The following is a 20,793-nucleotide window of genomic DNA, read 5'->3' as shown; positions in this document are numbered from 1 at the left end:
TGTGTGAGTCTTCTAGTGAATTACTGAAGCTCAGAGGTTGTGGAAACTTCTGAATTTGTAGCCAGTGGTCAGGAGTGCAGGTAGCACCTGAAGAAAGGGTAGTCTTGTTGGGGACCATGCCCTTAAGTCTACAGATGTGTCACTAACTCTGGTGACTAGTGTCAAAAGTGCATGGCAGTATTCCTGCTGGCATCGGGAGCAATCGGAACTTAAAATGTGGGATGTGACTGTACAGTACCTCTAAAAATAAGCACCTAATAACACCAAAACCCCAAATTCTACTTTTTAACTACAGACTAAACAAAATTAACACTGTCATCTTGGTGCACAGAAAAGCCATTAGGCAATTGTCTGTTGCATCATGAAACGCATATTTAAGAGATGCAAGAAAACTGGACCCAAAGTCTCTGGCTGGGGCGATTTCATGCTTCCGACTCAGGTTACCAGAGAGCAGCGCAGATCTGGTGATGGAGCAGCTTGTCCAAGTAAGGTCTGGGCAGTTAGGGAAGAAAAGCAGAGATCTTTCTGAATCAGAAGATTACCCCAGAGACCACTAGCACCATGGTTAAGAAGATGTGCACGCCTAATGGCTTAAAGGTTGGCGAGATTTCTCTTTGAGAGAAATGCGAATCAAGAATATCCCCTGGCCATTTCACAGACATTTAGAGGGAGGGGAAATTTGCTTGCAAGCTCTCAGGGTGCAAAGGACAGTGTGTTCTTTTCCCAGCGGCTTCAGTCACAGGCCAACAGCGGTAGTATTCATCCCATACACAACGGCTATTCAAATCCCTTACTGTGCCCCCAGAGATGCCTTTGTCCCCCAGCAATGGGGGCGCAGGGAGTGAATTCCCAGGGGGTAGAACTGAGATCAAGAGAAGTTACAGGGGACCTTCTTAGCTGAGTGTAAGGAAGGACTTTCTGAGTGGAGGAGACTAAGAAAGAACTCCCTGTTACCAGCAGGTCACAGCCATCTCACGGGGACAAGGGGATACACACACCAGATAAGGGAAGAGGACCTCAGAAGACATTTCAATCTCTGCAGCTCTGACAGCTTCTGGTTCTAAGCGACTACATGTTCAAGGTAAAACCAGAATAATCTCACATAAGTGGACTTGTCCGCTGTGTCCTTACTGCAGATATTTCAACAATAAATCCCAGAGTACCTCCTGTATGATGTTATTTAGGGCAGTTAAGGGAGATTTTGGAACTACTTCAATGCCATTTAAACTCATTATCTACTGCTAATTAAAATGATCTGTTTTGCTGTCACCAAGGAAAATCTTGTTAGGGAAACTGATGAGCTATAGAAAGTTCTCTGTCACTGGCTGGGAGTAGACAGCATGCTAACAGAACCGTCCGTCCTGTCACCGACAATTCTACTCACCAGCAAAAGAAAATTAACCTGGCCTTGTGCCTGGCCTCAGGCAGGTTTCCAGGGCCAGCCAGGCATCTGGACTGGTTGAGATCAATCTCTTTCAACCCAGGATTCACATTAGAATCACAAGAACTTTCAACAACTCAATACCCAAGCCCCACTCCAGATCAAGTAAATCAGAATCCCTGGAGATGGGTCCCCGTCATCAGTATTTTAAAGCTTCTTGGAATTCCAACATGCAGGTGGACTACCACTGCATTCAACGGTCTGTTAGGACCCCTCTCTCCAGCCCTGTGCCCCTCCTCATTTCCAGACTGATGGGGAATCTCTGGCTCAGTTCATCACTCTCTTGCACACACTAGTTATGAGTCTGATTCAATGAAATAAATCATGGAGGTAACTGTTGCTAAATCAAGACCATGTCTTAGTTATTTTTGCATATGCTTAGCACATACTAGGTGCCCAGTACTCATCTGACAGACGCAGAGGGCAAAAATTCCATTTGCAATTTATCTAATCTCTGCTTCACTTTGAGTGGCATTTTAATCATGTTGCTGCTCTTTCACTCAGCAGAGCAAGAAGCATTAGTTAGTAAAGTTAAATAAGACTCAACTTTAATAACAAAATAGCCCCCAATAGTGGCTTAAACAAGAGAAGTTTATTTCCCGCAACACATAAAACCTTGGTTTTCAAAACATGAACCTGGGACCAGCATGATCCATGTCAACTGGGAACTTTAAAAAAAAATGTAGACTCTGGGACTCCAAACCATTATCTACTGAATCAGACATTGGGGATAGGGCCTAGAAATCCAGTTTGAACAAGCCATCCGCATGATGTGAGAACCTTGCCTTTATAAGAGTGAGAGCTGGCAGTCCAAGGCTAGTATAGCAACTTCAGGGACACAAGCTCCTTTCTGCTCACACACCTTCACTCATAGGGTAAAAAAACCTTGTCTATGTGCTCCAGTATAGCTGCTTTAGCTCCAGCCATCACATCTGAGTTCAAAGGAGTAACAGAAAAGACCAGAAGAGGGCATTCTTTCTCCTTTAATGTGATTTCCTGAATGAGTACGGCATTTACTCTTACATTTCATTGGCAAAAAACTTTTCTATGAAGAAGGCAGGAAATGTTTTTGAGTTGGACACAGTCCATCCAGCCAAAAACTTGGGTTCTATTTCTGAGGTACCAAGATAGGAAATTAGTTGTCCATCTCGACTAATCACTTAACGATAAGTATAACTAAAACTTATGAGTAAATTTCACATCCAGGCACTGTATTAACTACATCGTATGATCGTATTCTATGGGGAATTGTTACAGAGTATGCATGGCTTAGCGTCAAAGCTATGCTAGCTACCCTGACAAATGTTGGTGGGGATGAGTGATAATATTTTATATCCATTCTTCATTAGCAGGAATAATACAGCACTAGTTTTTGCCATCACTTAATAAGGCTAAGCTTGCAAAGCAACCTCCACCCCATTCCTAATGGCTAGTTTGTTCTTTCTTAAGGGTGCACTTTCAGTTCACTAGGATGGGTCTGCAGTGACGTCTTTACTTTAAGAAGCTTGGGTCTAACACAAGGGAGGATCCAAGATTCATAGGGCCTAAAGCTTGTATAATTTAGGATCTCCCCTTAAGAAAAAACTTAAATTACAAAGGCAGAATGAGGTAGCAGGCTTTTTGGAATGCCCAGCAAGCATGGGGCCCTGTTGCTTAAACCTTGCTGGTTTCACAGGAAATCTGCTTGCAGCCTACTGCCTCCCGTCTGGCCCTGCTTGCTGACTGCACAAGGGATCAAGGACACAGTTCAGGTGATGGCAATTAGGCAACCACGGACTCCTTCATCCAGAAGGGACGCTGGAGATGACACCATCAGTGGTTTTTTGGCTTTTAACAGCAGAACCTGGTTACAAAAAGAAACCAAACTCTTAAGTGGAGCTGCTCTCATCGGAGCCCAGGTGGCTGGCTGGTCAAGAGTCCCTTCTCTCTGCCCCCACCTCCTACCACACTGCTGCTCCCAAGGCATCTCAGGGCAAACTGGGACTCAAAGGGTTCCATCCCCAAACCACCAGGCACACATCTATCCAATGCCCTTTTCATTCAACCGTAATTATACTGATTTCTAGGCCAGCCCTCAAAAGCATTTTGCTGAGCTCTCACCTAATTCCAAATGCAAGACTTGTTGTAAAGTCACAGCACAAGGGAAATCAGGACATGTCTGCCTGTCCCACCGCAACTGTGGTGGAAGAGGGCTGGGAGCTCCTTCCAAGTAAACCACCCAACGTTATTTCCCTGAACTACCGGCCCTCTTTCTCCCCTCTGTCCACACAGCACCTCTGGCCAAGTCTCTGGCACACTACAACTGCGGGACTTGGGAACCAAACAAGGCAAGGAATATCTAATTTATCTAGGGAATCATAAACACCTACAAGGTTTTACGAGGCACTGTCACATACACGACCTTGTTGGATTCTGAGTTCAATCCTCTGAAATTTTCAGGTACTCTCTCTGTTTTCTGGACTAAAAAGAAAGGAGCGCCGAAGAATTGATGCTTTTGAACTGCAGTGTTGGAGCAAACTCTTGAAAGTCCCCTGGACTGCAAGGAGATCGAACTAGTCAATCTTAAAAGAAATCAGTCCTGGATATTCATTGGAAGGGCAGATGCTCAAGCTGCAACTCCAATACTTTGGCCACCGGGTGCGAAGACCCTGATGCTAGGAAAGATTGAGGGCAGGAGAAGGGGACGACAGAGGATGAAATGGTTGGATGGCATCACCGACTTGATGGACATGAGTTTGAGTAAGCTCTGGGAGTTGGTGACGGACAGGGAAGCCTGGCGTGCTACAGTCCATGGGGTCACAAAGACTTGGACATGACTGAGCGACTGAACCGTTTTTACAAATAAGAGAAATTTCTAGATTGTGACTTACCCACATTCCTGGTCGAGAGTCAGGGTGGAGTTCCCAAGCCAGGTCTTCGGTAAGCAAATTCCAAGTGCTTTTCACTGTGGTAAGGCACTCAGAACCCCCTCCCATTAGCAGTGAACCTTCTTGTTAAAAAACACAATCGCCTGGAGTCAACCCACTGTGTCTCCAGGTGCTGACTCACACCCACCTCTGGATGCCTTGACCACTACCCAAGTTGAAACCCTGCACTTCTCTGTGGTTCTAGGCTTCCTGGCCCTGGGGAATGAGCTCAAACTACCCCAGTCCTTCCCAAGGAAACAAACTCCCTCTTCAGCCAGCCTAGCTCCCAGCATTCTACCTGAACAAGCTGATAGACTCTGAAGGAAGGTGTTAATCACAGGCTACAGGTGGAGGTGCTGTTCCTACCAGGGTTATTTGCATTTGAAAAGGAGCCAATTTGGGCTGAGTGCTTTCACGTTTGCTTCCTAACCTGCAGGCAGAAGAAACTGCTGGGGCCTGCAAACACTACCTTGCCCCAAGCACTAGCTACTAACGAGTAAGAGCCTTTCAAAGGCATTCAGCTGTTTTAAATTGTAAAAATCTGTATTTAAAAGTGTTGAATTAGGTGATTTCTTACCCAATACAAACTGAAAAGAACAAATGTAATATTGAGTTTTGGGGCAAGGGTTGCTAAAATGTTTGATGTAAAAAAAACAAAAAAACCCTCAAAAAAGGGAACTTGCTATTTGACTTCCAAGTCACAGCTGTGTGACAAAAGCAGCCTTTCCGGCCTTGTCCAAGCCTCCCATGATTCTTCCACTAGGAAGCCTGGCCAAGTGTGAGGCCTACTGTGTGTTCAGGCCCAGTTCTCCATCCTTTTCACATATAGACTAAAGCCTCACAGTGACACAGTGAAGTGAAAAGACCCTGTTGCTGGGAAAGATTGAGGGCAGGAGGAGAAGGGGATGACAGAGGATGAGATGATTGGATGACATCACCGACTTGATGGACATGAGTTTGAGTAAACTCCAGGAGTTGGTATGGACAGGGAGGCCTGTTGTGCTGCGGTCCATGGGGTTGCAAAAAGTCGGACACAACTGAGAGACTGAACTGAAGTGTGTATCATCTTTTTACAAATGAGGAAACGGAAGCAGAGAGGCTATATAACTTGCCCAGCCATCCAGTTAACAGCCAGGCTTCATGTCACAATGTGACTGTAGCTTGGCCAGCACTCCTAACACTGTCCTCTACCACCTCTAATTTTACATGATGTTCATTTTGCAAAGGAGTATTATTTTTGTGTGAATATATGGCAGGAGACACCTAGGAGTTCGGCAATGAAGTTCTGAGAGAGGTAAAAAGCTACCACAAGAGAGAAATCAGGCTCATTAAAAAGAGAGGAAAACATGGATTCAGTTTTTTACCAATTGTAACACCACCCTGATGTTAAGAAAATGACCAGACTAAGATGCCACCGACTGTAAGGTGCATCCTTTCAGATTTGATGGGCTTCCCTGGTGGCTCAGAAGAATCCACCTGCAATGCGGTAGACACAGGAGATGAGGGTTAGAAATGGCAATCCACTCCAGTATTCCTGCCTGGGAAATCCCATGGACAGAGAAGCCGGGAGGGCTACAGGCCATGAGTCGGACACGACACACATACACACATACGCACATTTAGGGGGTGGGCAGGGAGGTGGCACACACATACACAGTTGGCAGGTGGGCAGGGAGGTGGCATGAGCCGGGGTGGGGAGTGCATTTTTAGAAATGATGAAATGTAACTACAGCCTGGTGCTGCCTGCCTGCATAAGGAGCTTGAGACCCCAGGGAAAGGCAGACCATCTCTCATAGGTTGTCTCAGAAGCCCCAGAGCTCTAAATGCTGTTTTTGGTCTCATGCCAGATTCTGATTTGATGCTATTTATTAAAAAGAGTACTGTGCTTAGTTGCTCAGTGTCATTTGGGAGGCTTGGGTCACATGCATCTGGTTAAAGCAGGTCATGATGGGTTTACCCTACCCAGGGAGGATGGCTGTGAAATGTGGGAGGGGGGAACCCCCAAAGAGATGCCAGCCAGACCAAAACTCACATCCACCAGGTTGTATCACATGCAGATATCAATATAATGGATTCCAACAGATCTACATTTAGAACTAGACTTAAGTGTTAAACAACAGATAGGACAGAATAGTTGATTTGGCAAGAAAAAAATAAAACCCAAGACATGTTCAGTCCCTTAAAAGCACTTCCTTGCTGTTACGAAGGTCTCGATCAATCGTGCTTATTCTATCACCGTGTACTGTTGAATGTAACAGCAGTAAGTCTGTCTTTACTGAAGGTTTACTAAGAACAACATGAGTTTTAAATGCAAGAGGATTTCTATGTAAAAGGAAAGTCTTGTTTTCAAGCATCTGGAAGTCATTTGAAATATCTAAATTATTCATTATGCTTAATTATAGTCATCAAGAGCACAAAGTCAGATGATTCCCATAACCTTACTAGGTTTCTATCACCTTCCACTTAAGTGTTGTCACGTATCAGGGAGAACTAATCACTTCCCGTAAGAAAGAATTAACTTCCCTAAAAACAAGAACGCATGGGCCAAAATTTCTCATTACCATGTTTTTGCAGCTTTCTATGTCCACTTTAGCAATAGCATGAGTCCATGTTTAAACACTAGAAAACATTTTGATGAAAGATTCCAAACACCATTCCTTCACAGGGATGGGAGTGAAAACACTGGCACCATCTTCCCAGTCACTGTTTTGGGTACAAACATGCACAGAGTAATCAGTGTCTGTTTGTACACTCTGGGATGCAGAACAGAGAGGCCTCTAATAGTTTTAGTTACTATTCATAAAAGACACGTGCTCCAAAGAACACACTAAATACCTCCTGCTTAAGACTGCATTTACAACCCTAAGAATTCATCTGGGGAAAAAGGTTAGGGAATTTGGGGGCACTGTGGTGGTAATGGTTTTAAATTTAGAAAAGGAAAGATGGCATATTAGTTTGCAAGGGGTGCCTAACAATTACCACAGACTAGGGGGCTTCCCAGATGGCACTAGTGGTAAAGAACTTGCCTGCCAATGCAGGAGACATGGCAACATGGGTTTCATCCTGGGTTAGGAAGATCCCCTGGAGGAGGAAACGACAACCCACTCCAATATTTTTGCCCAGAGAATCCCATGGACAGAGGAGACTAGCAGGCTATCTCCCACAGGGTTGAAAACAGTCAAACATGACTGAAGCGACTTACCACCCATGGGAAGCTTAAAAAACAAGATGTTTATCTCCTCACAGGTTCTGAAGGCTGGAAATCCAAGGTGAAGGTGTAGCAGGGTTTGTTTCATTTACAGTCCTCTGTCCCTGGCTTGGGGAAGGACATTTTCTCTTTTTTCTCTTCACACGGCCTTCTCTTTGTGTGTGTCTGATCTCTTCTTATAAGGACATAACCACTCATACTGAACTAAGGCCCACTCATGGGACCTCATTTTACCCTAATTACCTTTTTAAAGACCCTATATCCAAATACAGTCACATTCTGAGGTGGGGGTGGGGGAGCACAGTTAGGCTTCTTACACACAGACTTGAAGGGGACACAATTAATTCAGTCCTTAACAGATGGAGAGGATTATAAACCTAGTTTCCTAAGGTTCAACAAACAGGTCACAAGTGGAAAAAAAAAAACGTTGAGTCAGATTTTTATGTTTGTTGATTTAAGTCCATTAGCTTTTTTTTTTTTTAATGTTTATTTTCTTATTTATGCTGCACTGGGTGTTAAGATGCAGCACGTGGGATCTAGTTCCCTGACCAGAGATTGAACCTGGGCCCCATGCATTGAGAGAAGAGTCTTAGCCACTGGACTACCAGGGAAGTCCCAAGTTCATTAATTTTAATATAAAAATAGTTTGATTAGTGGTTCAGTTAAATGGTTGGTGCTTTTTCTGAGACCTTGTCCTCTCTTAACCATTATTTTAAAAATAAACATACATTCTTGTATTTGTAAGACACACTCTTAACAGTGACTAACTTGCTTTAATAAAGATGTAACCTTTTTAAAACTTCATTGCAAATAGAAACAGAAGTGCCATCACATTTTTTAAAGAACCTATCCTTTGCATGCAGGAAGCCTTATTCCACTAGGCTAATGCACATGAACAACAGACTGGTTCCAAACAGGAAAAGGAGTACATCAAGGCTGTATACTGTCACCCTTATTTAACTTCTATGCAGAGTACATCATGAGAAACGCTGGACTGGAAGAAACACAAGCTGGAATCAAGATTGCTGGGAGAAATATAAATAACCTCAGATATGCAGATGACACCACCCTTATGGCAGAGAGTGAAGAGGAACTAAAAAGCCTCTTGATGAAAGTGAAAGAGGAGAGTGAAAAAGTTGGCTTAAAGCTCAACATTCAGAAAATGAAGATCACGGCATCCGGTCCCATCACTTCATGGGAAATAGATGGGGAAACAGTGGAAACAGTGTCAGACTTTATTTTTTTGGGCTCCAAAATCTCTGCAGATGATGACTGCAGCCATGAAATTAAAAGGCGCTTACTCCTTGGAAGGAAAGTTATGACCAACCTAGACAGCATGTTGAAAAGCAAAGACATTACTTTGGGGACTAAGGTCCGTCTAGTCAAGGCTATGGTTTTCCCAGTGGTCATGTATGGATGTGAGAGTTGGACTGTAAAGGAGGCTGAGCGCCGAAGAATTGATGCTTTGGAAGTGTGGTGTTGGAGAAGACTCTTGAGAGTCCCTTGGACTGCAAGGAGATCCAACCAGTCCATTCTGAAGGAGATCAGCCCTGAGATTTCTTTGGAAGGAATGATGCTAAAGCTGAAACTCCAGTACTTTGGCCACCTCATGCGAAGAGTTGACTCACTGGAAAAGACTTTGATGATGGGAGGGATTGGGGGCAGGAGGAGAAGGGGACGACAGAGGATGAGAGGGCTGGATGGCACCACTGACTCGATGGACGTGAGTCTGAGTGAACTCCGGGAGTTGGTGATGGACAGGGAGGCCTGGAGTGCTGCGATTCATGGGGTCGCAAAGAATTGGACATGACTGAGCAACTGAACTGAACTGAACTGCACGCACATTACCCTAGTCTTAAAGGGGATTAACCTAGTCTTAAAGGTCAGGAAGCAACAGTTAGAACTGGACATGGAACAACAGACTGGTTTCAAATAGGAAAAGGAGTACGCCAAGGCTGTATATTGTCACCCTGCTTATTTAACTTCTATGCAGAGTACATCATGAGAAACACTGGCTGGAGGAAGAAGCTGAGTTGGTGAGTTGGTGATGGACAGGGAGGCCTGTTGTGCTGTGGTTCATGCGGTCACAGAGAGTCAGACACGACGAGCAAGTGAACAGAACTGAAAGGGGAACAGGTTCTCCCTTCTTCCAGGCAAAGTCTGTTAAATCCCTGAGAAAAGGATGGAAGTGCAATCTGAAAACTACAAAAGTTAAAATTTAAAATTAAAAACATGTCTCAAACCCAGTAAACTTTTCCATGGAAAATACAGCCTCCATTCAGTCAGGTAGGTTGTTCTCAATGTAGTTAAAACCATCTGTTGATTTCTGCTAAGAATAAATACAAATAGTATAAAGTTGAAACAACAGAGGAAACAGGGGAGAAGTCATCAGTGACTGAACAATAGCAACAAATATCTGGAAGAAGAGGAAGCTGTGGAGAAAGTAACAGGCCCAAGAAAGCTGAATAGCAGGTACATGTAGAGAAGCAAGCTAATTCTCTCTGTGATTACAGAAAATTTCAGCAAGAAGAGGTGCCAAGTACTGGAAAGAGCTGGGGTAAGCCCTAAAATAAAAACAGGGGATTGGCTCAAATGGGCTATCACTTCACACAATGGCAAAAGACTGAGTTTATTTTGTGGATTCCAGTGTTCAGTTTCGCCAAGCTATGGGGTCCCAGATACAAGAGAGCATGACAGATAGGCACTGTATGCAAAACAGGTGGGTGAATGAGGACCTGACAGTGCTGCACAACCAGAATTCTGGCTGCTAGCTGGCATCCCCTCTAGAGGCACTGAGAGCTCCAACCAGAAGCCCTACAGATCCCGACATATGGAGGACTCTGGTCCAACAGCAGCAGCCACACCTCATCACCTGTGCAATGAACTGCCAACACTCCGGAAGGTCCTGCTGCTTTTCTGATCAGTTTTAGCGGTCTTATGTATATTAAGGAGGGCTTTACATACATAAGGACGAGACGCAGGATTGATCTCTGGGTCAGGAAGATCCCCCATAGGAGGAAATGACAACCTACTCCAGTATTCTTCCCTGGAAAATTCTATGGACAGAGGAGCCTAGCAGGATACAGTCCATGGGGTCACAGAACAGTCCATGGGGTCACAGAGAGTCAGACATGACTGAGTGGTTGGACCCACACACATGTATATAAAGTAAAGCCAAAGATCTCTCCCAGAAAGTCTCAAACGTGAGAGACCAAAATAAAAAGTGCAGACACCAGAAAAGAGACAAAGCAAAGCAAAACAAAATGAAAATAAAAGACAATGGAAGGACTGACCAAATATATATAAATTCCTAATATTTTAAAATTGAAAAAAGTCAAACTTTAAAACTGAAGGGAAACAGAGTAACCATTCTTAGTTTCTCATAGTAATTTACCATGAACTTATTATATAGACATTTTCTGAGCCTCTTTCTTTTGATAATTTTTTTGAAGTATAGTTGTATTATATATGTTACAAGTGTACAGTATAGTGATTCACAATTTTTAAAGATTATACTCCACTTGCAGTTATTATAGCTTATTTTGTACATGACAGTTTATACCTCTTAATTCCCTGCCCCTGTATTGCCCCTCCCACCCTGAGAGTTGAGTGAGATTATGAAATAGTAAGTGTGCAAGAAATGTCTGTCAACTGGATTAACAATTGTCATGAGACGTTTTTATACTTCATACTCCCAGTCCTGACTGCCATTTTTCTTAGCACTTTTCTTGGTTTAGGTAACAGACCAAGGAGTGCTGAGCATAGACAATCGCAGGGAAGGAGGAAGGGTTTTCCAATTTGGTCGACATATTAAAGAACAACAGGAGTGATTCTGTCTGTGAGAAACACTGAGTGAACACAAAATCTGCACCCAGTTGAACTGAGCAGTATATGAATACATAAAACATGCACACCCCTCAAATATCCAGCAGCCAATCAAGACAGTGCTGTACTGGCGTCAGGGTATACATTAATGGAATAAGAGCTCAAAGTCCAGAAATGGAATCAGGTGCTTATGGTCAACTGATTTTCAACAGAGGGGCCAAGATCACTCAGAGGGATAAATGGCTTTTCAACAAATGATGCTAGGATGACTGGGAAGCCACGTGCAAAGAATAAAGTGGGAGACCCTTATTTTACACCATACACAAAAACGAACACAAAATGGATCAAAGACCCAAACATAAGAATTAAAATTAGAAAGCTCTTCGAAGGAAACACAGAAGTAAATCTTTAATACCTTGGATTTGGCCAAGAGTTTTTAGATATGACTCTAAAAGTACAAGCAACCAAAGAAAAAAATAAATTAGATTTCATCAAAATTAAAACCTTTGTGTCTCAAAGAACACTATCATGGAAGTGAAAAAACAACAGAAAGACAGTAAATAATATTTGCAAATCATACATCTGATAAAGGACTTGTATCCAGAATATATAAAGAACTCTAACAACTTAATAATAAAAACATAAAAAACTCAACTGAAAAATAAGCAACGGATCTAAAGAGATATTTCTTCAAGGAAAACATAACAGCCAATAGGAGCAGGAAAAGATGCTTGACCTCACTAGTCAAAGGGAAATACAAATAAAAAACACAAAGAGATAATACTTCACACCCATAAGGATAGCAATAGTTAAAAAGTCAAATACTAACAACTGTTGGTGAGGATGTAGGGGGGTTGGAGCCCTCACACACTGCTATGGACATGTAAAATGGAACAGCCACATTGAAAAAGTCTGGTAGTTGTTCAAAAGCTTAAATGTGGAGTTACCATATGACCCAACAAGTCCACTCCTCGGCATATACTCAAGTAAAACAAAACCATTTATCCATATGTGTTACTTATTTTGATCTTGGAATCATTCTGCAATGTATATCACTTTAAATATGTATAATTTTATTATATTTTATTCAATTATTCCTCAGTAAAGTTTAAAAACATAAAAATTTCTAAAAAGACAACGGAAGGGCTGAAAGAAAAAGTGGAGAAAATATTTCACCCAGAAAGCAAATCAAAAGGCCAAAGAATTGAAAGAAAAAATTTGTGGATCAAATCAGCATTCAAAATCTGCAAAATAGGAGCTTCAAAGAGAAAGAAGAGAAAAAACAGGGTTGGAGGAAGTGGGGGTTAGGGAGATAATACAAACACAGCCCCTGGATGGGAGGGCTTGCCTTCTCCAATGAAAGTCCTAAACAATTACCCAGTATGAATAATGAAGAGCAGATAACACACAATAGATAGCAATGCCAAGATCCTGAAATACGAGGATGAGGCTGGCGATAAAGTCCTGAAACCATTCAGAGAAAACCCTCTCATCCCTCCAAAACAGGCCACATACAAAGACTGAGAATAATAATGGTACTGAATTTCCAAAGTCACTCTGCAAGCTGAAGGAAATACTGACCCATGTCTTCAAAATTCCACAGCAAAATTAATTTCCAACTAGAATTCTATAACCAGCTAAAATAGGTGCCCAGATGCGAAAGGGTAGAATAAAGACATTCAGACTTTAAATTCTGACCACATATGCATCCTTTCTCAGGAAGCTACTAGAGACTGTGCCCCATTCAAAAGAGGATGTTAAGCAAGATGAAATGCATGGGGTCCTGGAAATGGGCTTTCCATAGGAAACATAAACAGAAGGCCCAGGATGAAAGCCAGCTGGCTCCAGGAGAGGTGTCTGCCAGTTAACTTGATGAACTGGACAGGGTGGAAATTACTATTCAGTGACAGATAAGCACACTTTGGGCTGCAAGTTTCTAAAGATTCAACTCGAAATGGCCTAAGTGATAAATGAAAGTTAATTCTCTCATGTAGCAGGAAATTCAGTAGTAGGGCAGTTGATTATTCAGCAGTTCAACATCAACGTTTCAGATTCTTCAACCTTCTGCTCCACCATCCCCAGTGTGCTTTTTGCATATACTAAAGTCAGTAGGCAGGAAAGGGACTCTGCTCCTTGTGGGTCTGAGACTAAAGGAAACTTTCCCAGGAATATGCTTCTCCTCTGAGAAGCATATTGGTCAAGACCCTCCTAAAACTCATCACTGACTTAAGTGAAGGGCCCCTGGGATTAGTTTGCAAAAGAACACTGATGTGAACTAATCAAGGAGATGTGTGTAATGGCTTTGTGGATTAAGGGTTGAAGCTGTTAAAATCTCAGCACATTTCTGACCCACCCGAAGCACATGAGGTGGGACATATCAGAGCCATGGGGAAAAGGGTAGACACCAAAATGACATGGGAGCCTTGCCAGGCTGAAAAAAATAGAGGAAATGGGGCCTACTGGAGAAGAGTTTAAACAATCCTGATGGTCAGTTTGAGAAAAATAATAGGAATGTAGGAAAGAAAGTAAATAAAAATAAATGAGGCAATTTATTAATCCCAGGAAAAAGAAATTAGTAAAGGAAATGTCATGACAGTTCATTACTTCCTTCAGTTTTAAGAAGTGATGTCAGCATAATCATATAAACTGAACACCAATTTTTCAAAAATAATGCAATTCTTTTGGGAAAATGGAAAGAAATGAAGTAGGGGAACAGTGGTGGTGAAAGGTCTCACTGTGTATTTTGCCATAATAGGAAGTTAAAAGAAAACATTTAAAACATATATACATTTTAAAACCTCAAAATTTCTGTTTAAACACCTAGCAGAGCTAAAAAAGAACTGAAAGTTGCTTCTGGGGAGGACAAGGCCAAGAGTGAAAAGGAGTAGGGCTAACGGTTTTGAGATATGCTTCCTAATACTCTTAACTTTCAAAACTGCGGATGTTATTTTATTTTAATCTTATAGATGGAACAAATGGCAGTTTTGTCCCCATCTCTTTCTAAATGGGCCCATTATATGGAAAACAGACTCACAATACACTGGTCCAACAAAAGCAAGCTTCTTCCCCATTATATCTCATCACCCCACCCCCAGACCCAGCAGTTTCACATCTCCACCCTTAGGGGCAGTTGGGAGGGGGATGGGGGCGTAGGTAGGTAGACAATCTACACAAGAGAACCACCGGCATGGGCTCTTTTCAAGGCACCTGTCAGAAAGGGCAGCAGGTGACATCTCCTGTGTTAGAAGTAGTCCTGGGAGTGGGCAGTCTGGCAGGAAAGGCTCCGCTGTTCTCAGGTGGAACCCCGGTGCAGAATCAAGTGGCTGTGCTGTCACAGCAGACTACTTAGACAAAGCACTGAAGCTTGGTTTCAAAAGCAGTCAGTATTCATAGGCAGGGCTACGTGAGCCTGACTACGAATCCTTCCAAGGGCTACCAATCCTTCCAAACTTGGTTCCTTGGGAGTCAAGTGTAGTTTTAAAATTCAAACACCCGACTTGTACTTAAATTCAAATTGCTGCATTATTAACAAATCCGCATAACCTTCCTTCTAACTCAAACCCTGGAGGCCTCAACTACTTTAGGGAAAAGTTCCAAAACAGAGAGTCTCATTACAAACAGCTGGAAGGCCCAGTTGCAAAGACAGGAAGATTTTCCCTGTGGCCCTGACATTCACATCACTACCCAGTGTGATCGTTTAATTCATCCAGCACGTTTTCCCCTACAAATCTTAATTTACTGTAGTCACTTGTTTCCAACAAAATCTAACATGGTGTCCAATCTATCAGGCAGCTGGGAATGCAGCCGCCCTAGATGCAGAAAGGCCCCATCCCTGTGCCCAATGGACCCCAAGGGTTCCTGAAGCACTATTCCCACCAAGGACTCCCCAGGGCTCTCATCTACCACATCCTCAGGAAGATCCCCTAGACGAGGAAAACGGCAACCCACTCCAGCATTCTCACCACAAGAATCCCAGGGACAGAGGAACCTGGTGGGCTACGGTTCATGAGGTGGGGTCACAAAGAGTCAGACGTGGTACAACTGAGCAACTCAGCACGCACACATGGCCTCATCTGAAGCTCTCTGATTCCTCCTCCCCCTCCAAGAAGCTCTCTCAGACTGTTCACTGAAGCTGTCTTTTCCCCTGAATCAATGCATACAACTACCTTGTATGAATTTGTTTGGTCCTTGTGTATGGCTGTCAAACCTTTTCCATTGTGACTTGCTTACTATTCAATATGATAAAACAGAAGGCTGAGACTGTTTTCTTAAAAAGGACAATTTTAGAAACCATTTTATAAATAGATTCTTATACAAAGAAGAAACACATATACAGAGGACCCAAATTACCAGTAAGATGGACCCTAGCCCTTTTTTCCTGCACTGGGAAAACAGAACAAGAAAAATGACTCCCACTTGCTCTTAACTGTTTCCACCTAGGCAGTCAGCTTTTCAAGTAGCATTTCTATTCCTTTGCTGGTGTTTTTGCTTTTTTCCAAGGCAGGAATCAGGCTTTTCAGTCCAGCTTTGACTTTATTTGCAACTTCTTGATCAGAACTCTGGAGAAGGCTGAGGAGAGAAGACAGAAAAAAACAACAACAAAAAAGTGTATTTCATAAAGCCTCCTAGACTGGTCTGCAAATACTACCTCCACACACTGTAAAAAATTCAGAGCAGATAGTCAAGAAATGCTCACTGAGTAGCTGAGTTAACACCTGCGAGTAGGTGTACATGTAGGGAGGTGGGCAGCATAAAAGGTAAGCAGTTAATGAATGGTCTTCTTGCTGAACTGTTGCTAAAACACTGACTGAAGGGGTGAAGAGGTTTACCTTATACCTTACCTGTCCGGATTTGAAAAATGCCTCTGACACTCTAGTAACTATACAACCAAGAGTGTGCATTAAAATTCTCAAAGACTGCAATTTCCTGGCCTGTAGAATGGAATCAACAAAAGAATCCACCTTCTACCTCACAGGGTTGTTTTTTGAGGCTCACATGATCTCTTACCTAAAGCACCTAGCCAGAGCCTGACACGTAGTTACATATTCGATTGATGTGAGTCACTGAATAAGATAAGGTCAGCTCTGCTCTCTGAGACCTTGCTGGGGCACTCTATCCCAGGTGAGCGGAGCCCTGCAGGCTGGCAACAAGTAGGCCCCTTTCTCTAGATAGGGGCCAGGTCATAGGCACTCTGTTGTCAAACATCGGGGCTGAATTTCTTATTCTCCCCTGACTTCCTCATGACCACATTTACTGACCACTGAAATACATCCTAGAAAGTAATCACTTGGCACTTTTGAAAGACCTTGGCTGCAATAATTCCATAATGTCCACAGAGAGGAGGGGAAATGAGCAGCCCCCAAAAGCATTCCAATGCTTGTGGGAGACAAGCAACAGGTACTGCCTGCCACCTGCAAAGCTGAAAGGTGCCCTCTTAACAGACTTGTGACTCACTAGGTGTTTTTATTTTATATACCTTGGCTAAACACACAGTCACATCATGCACAATAGTAATACAGGTTAATATTTATTGAACATACGCATTAGACCTAATGCTAAGCATCACGTATTCATTATCTCATTTAGTTTTCCCAACAACCTAAGATTATTATTAATCTCATTTTACATCCAAGAAAATTAAGGCTCAGAAAAGTCGAATAATTTGTGCAAGGCCACACAGTGAGCTGGGAATGGAACCCATGCATTTCAATGCTAGAGAATAATGCTTCCCTGAGTTATTTTTCAGACTGCATACAAGGCTGGTTTTTTTACCCAGAATGAGGCTTTTCCACTTACTCCTAAAAAGATTTAGCAAAACAAACAAACCAAAAATAAAAACACATACATGTACTGCATGAGTTTAAAGAAAAATATAAACAAGCAAAGAATCTTGCCAAACAAGTCAAGCACGTGACTGACAATAATCTATAACCAAATACAAAATAATTATAATAATCAATTATTAACTTATCTACAGCTTCACTTCTCTTAGAACCTCAGATATTTCATATTTCAGTTTTAAGGAGTACTCCATAATAAACCTAGAGTATCCTTCTCTTGTTTGAAATCCACCCAAGGGGAGTTCTGATTGATGATCAATCTTAAAAAATTAATTTTTATGGCACTGCCAGAATTTTTAGTTAATTGTATGTAATGAAAGAATATGTCAGTAGGTTGTTAACACTCCAAATGCCTGGTAAAGAAATCTATGTCATAAAAGTTCATGTTTCAACTAATGGACTCCAGCTGCTCAACATCAACTGGAAAATGAGCTAATTTTAATGAGAAATAAATTAGTGATCAATATCACCTGTGCATCTGGAGATACTGATATACCAAAAAAAAAAAAAAGAATGCCCATTTGGAATGTACATACTTGTGAGTACATGTGTACCAAATCAAAATATAAACTGAAGAAATCCCTGTGACGTATAAACAATACAAATTAAACTGCAGAGGATCTTGCATATGAAATACTACAGGAAATTCAAGCTGAAACTGGTAACTGTTTTTTTCCAAAGCCTGATGACACAGCAGGGGGAGAAATCAACTGTGATTGCTTTAAAGCAACACAGAATCTATTTAAAAGTGAATATCCTTAATAGAAGGGTTTTATCTGGGAACAGAATACATGGCAATTTCAATGCCCTGTAAATTATAAACTCAACCTATGTCCAGGCAAAAATATACAAGTTAACCATATGTCTCAATTCACAAATCATCAATTTTCTATCATTTTAATTAGAAATGAAGATAAGCAGGTAGACTATAATAGCTAAAGCTTCTCGAATCCTTTCAGAATAGTTGAAAACAAAGAATTATATGTAAAGTCAGCTGTGATTTAAAAAAAAAACTTTCATCAGATTCCACAGGAACAAAACTAATTCATTAAAAAAGCATACAATTACACTGTGCTCAAAACCAAAAATATGGTGAAACAATCAAATGATACCTTGGAAACGCCCTAATTTTATGATCCTTGATATCCAAAAGAGGGCCTATGGAAAAAGTGACACTTACCCTCTAATATTTGGCAAATTAAGACCAAGGGTGACTGAGAGGAATGCTGGGCTACTGAAAACAGACATTTCAACCAAGAAATAAATGTGAAGGAACCATGTTTTGCACCAACAGGCATTTGGATACGAAGCCTCAGCAGGAAAGGCACACACTCTACATACCTAGAGAGAATAATGGCTCCTCGATTGACACTAGCCCAGGACTTCAGGTTCTTCACACCAACACGTTCTATGAGTGTTTTTGCAAAACAACCTGTAAAATAAACTGAAACTTCATGAACGTCATACACCAATATTTAAACTCCCAATCGCTCTCTCTCTACTACTCTTAGAGTGCAAAAATGTTTTAATAAGAAAGCTAATAGAGTTCTCACCCAATATCACTTAACACGATATTGTTAAGCTCAGCTTGACATAACGCGTTTTTAATATAGCCATTTCTTTCAACTCTGACCCAAATCCCCAGCTATGTTTTGCAGTAATTACTCAAGAGAAACAGTGAAATGCTCACTTGGTCAAGTTTGCATTTCTTTGTACTATTTAATGATTTAACCCTAATCTGAAAGTTATTCAGGAAGTAAAGGTGTAATAGCAGTGTTTGGTTAAAATCAAGTTGCTCCTCAAGGAAAATGCTCACTCCGAAGGTGCCATGAACACAACTGTTTTCTCTCTACAAAACTAAAAATTTGTTCTTCCATCAAAAATACCATTCATCTTTTGTTATTTCAGTACATCTGATTCCCAAGGTTTTACAGTATATTATCATATTCACTGGATCATCTAAGCATGACTAACTCTAGGACAAAGGAGAAACTCTGAATACCAGGATCTGGTACAGATGGAAGTAGGGACAACCTATTTTAAAGACAGATATCTTGGGTAGGCCCTAAGTATAATTTATTCAAAGATATCCAATAGTGAAGAAGCTTTAAAAGCCAAGGGGTCTATGGCTACTTCACTCTTTGTGGCTCGTGCTCAAGAGGGACAGAAACCAACTGGTGAGGCAGATGATGTTTTCCAAAGGCGGCCACAGCAACATCTCCTTTCCTGCGTGTGCTTCTAGAATAGTGCCACTTCCCCATCTAGAGGTAGAACTGGTATCTTCTTGTCAACTGGGTGGCCCTTTGTAACTGACATGAAAGTGTGGTCCTTAAATCACTTCTGAGGCTAAATCATGAAGTACCTTGTACCTACTTCATTGTCCTGAAACTCAACCACTATGTTGTAAGGAAACTCAGCATACCAGAGAAGGGGACTGAGACTGCTGGACTTAGCCACTGCCAGTCATGGTGTAAGTGGATACTCCAACCCCAAGCCAAGCAGCCCTGGATGACTCGGGGTAGAGCTCCACCAAACACCACCAAATGACTGCTGTTCTGAAAACTACTAGGTTTTGAGGCAGCTTGTTACACAGCAACAGATAACCAAGACTGATAGCCATGCATTCGGCACTACATGAAAATGATGGATACTTCGAGTCCAAGCAGATGTGTTTTAGGGTTGCCAGTGCAGTTGAAATAAGGAGAAAAGTCACTAGAAAATTCTTCACATTTTAAAAGTAAGCAAGAGCACTCTTCTGACATAAACTCAGCTCAACTATGTATGTATCGACTTTTTAATAATGAAAAAGATGATTCAATATATAATTTTTTCTTTAAAGTTTATTACAAGAAGATATTTTTATTAAAAAAAAAATTACAGCGAGAAATAGGGCCAAGTCTATCTTCTTAACGACAGAGTGAGAAGTGCCAGCTCTACTGCTTCAGTGATTGCTTTGCTAGCCATCAGCACTGCAACTTGCCTCAAGACATAAATTCATGATCTGTCACTTTTCCCAGACACAGTAATAGAAAGCCTGAACTGTTTTAACTCAGTGGGAGGAAATCTCTTTAGTGGCTAAAATAGAGTCTGAATTGAGTTTGAATTTAGAAAAAGAAGGTCTGGTCAAAGAGACAGGACTGACAGGGGAAGGACATGCAACTTCTCACTTAGATAAAAGATGCTGTCATCCTCCTGAGAGCTGAGTTTCCACAGAGCAGCTATAAGGTTTATGAAAAACCAAGAAGTGCCAAGGACTGGCTTGCTCTTTGGTCATATGCATTCCAAGGCCAAATTGGCATCAGTTCAAAATTCTCTGATAAGGGTAATCTTCTTCTGGTTATCCTTTCCTCAAAACTAGAGATAAATATGTTTTTCAACTGGGGTGATGATACTCACAAACGGGCCCTCCTACTCAGCTCTCACCATCCTCAAAGAATAAAATGGCATTTTAAAGCACTGGACAAGCCTGTTATGAGGTCTGAAGTAGTAGAAGAGGGAGGGAGGGTGGGAAAGGGAAAGAAAATGGAAGGATTCAAGGAGACAAATCTCCAGGGGAAAAAGTAGTAACCACTA

General features: G+C 41.8%; 1 protein-coding gene across 2 annotated transcripts in view; it reads right to left on the bottom strand.

Moving 5' to 3' along the window:
* Nucleotides 1–15,728: 15,728 nt before the first annotated feature.
* Nucleotides 15,729–20,793, bottom strand: part of PUM3 (pumilio RNA binding family member 3) — a 40,100-nt gene continuing 35,035 nt past the window's right edge. For both annotated transcript variants that reach the window (XM_052645086.1, XM_052645085.1), the window contains exons 17-18: nucleotides 18,562–18,652; nucleotides 15,729–15,949 (exon numbers count right to left, since the gene is read on the bottom strand). In XM_052645086.1, the coding sequence (XP_052501046.1) occupies nucleotides 15,817–15,949; nucleotides 18,562–18,652 (224 nt within the window). In that variant the 3' untranslated portion in view covers nucleotides 15,729–15,816. The remainder of the gene's footprint in view (nucleotides 15,950–18,561; nucleotides 18,653–20,793) is intronic.

Source organism: Budorcas taxicolor, chromosome 8, assembly GCF_023091745.1.
Source record: "Budorcas taxicolor isolate Tak-1 chromosome 8, Takin1.1, whole genome shotgun sequence".
Lineage (NCBI taxonomy): Eukaryota > Metazoa > Chordata > Mammalia > Artiodactyla > Bovidae > Budorcas > Budorcas taxicolor.
Note: the sequence above shows the minus strand (reverse complement) of the source record. Positions and strands in the feature narration are given on the sequence as shown.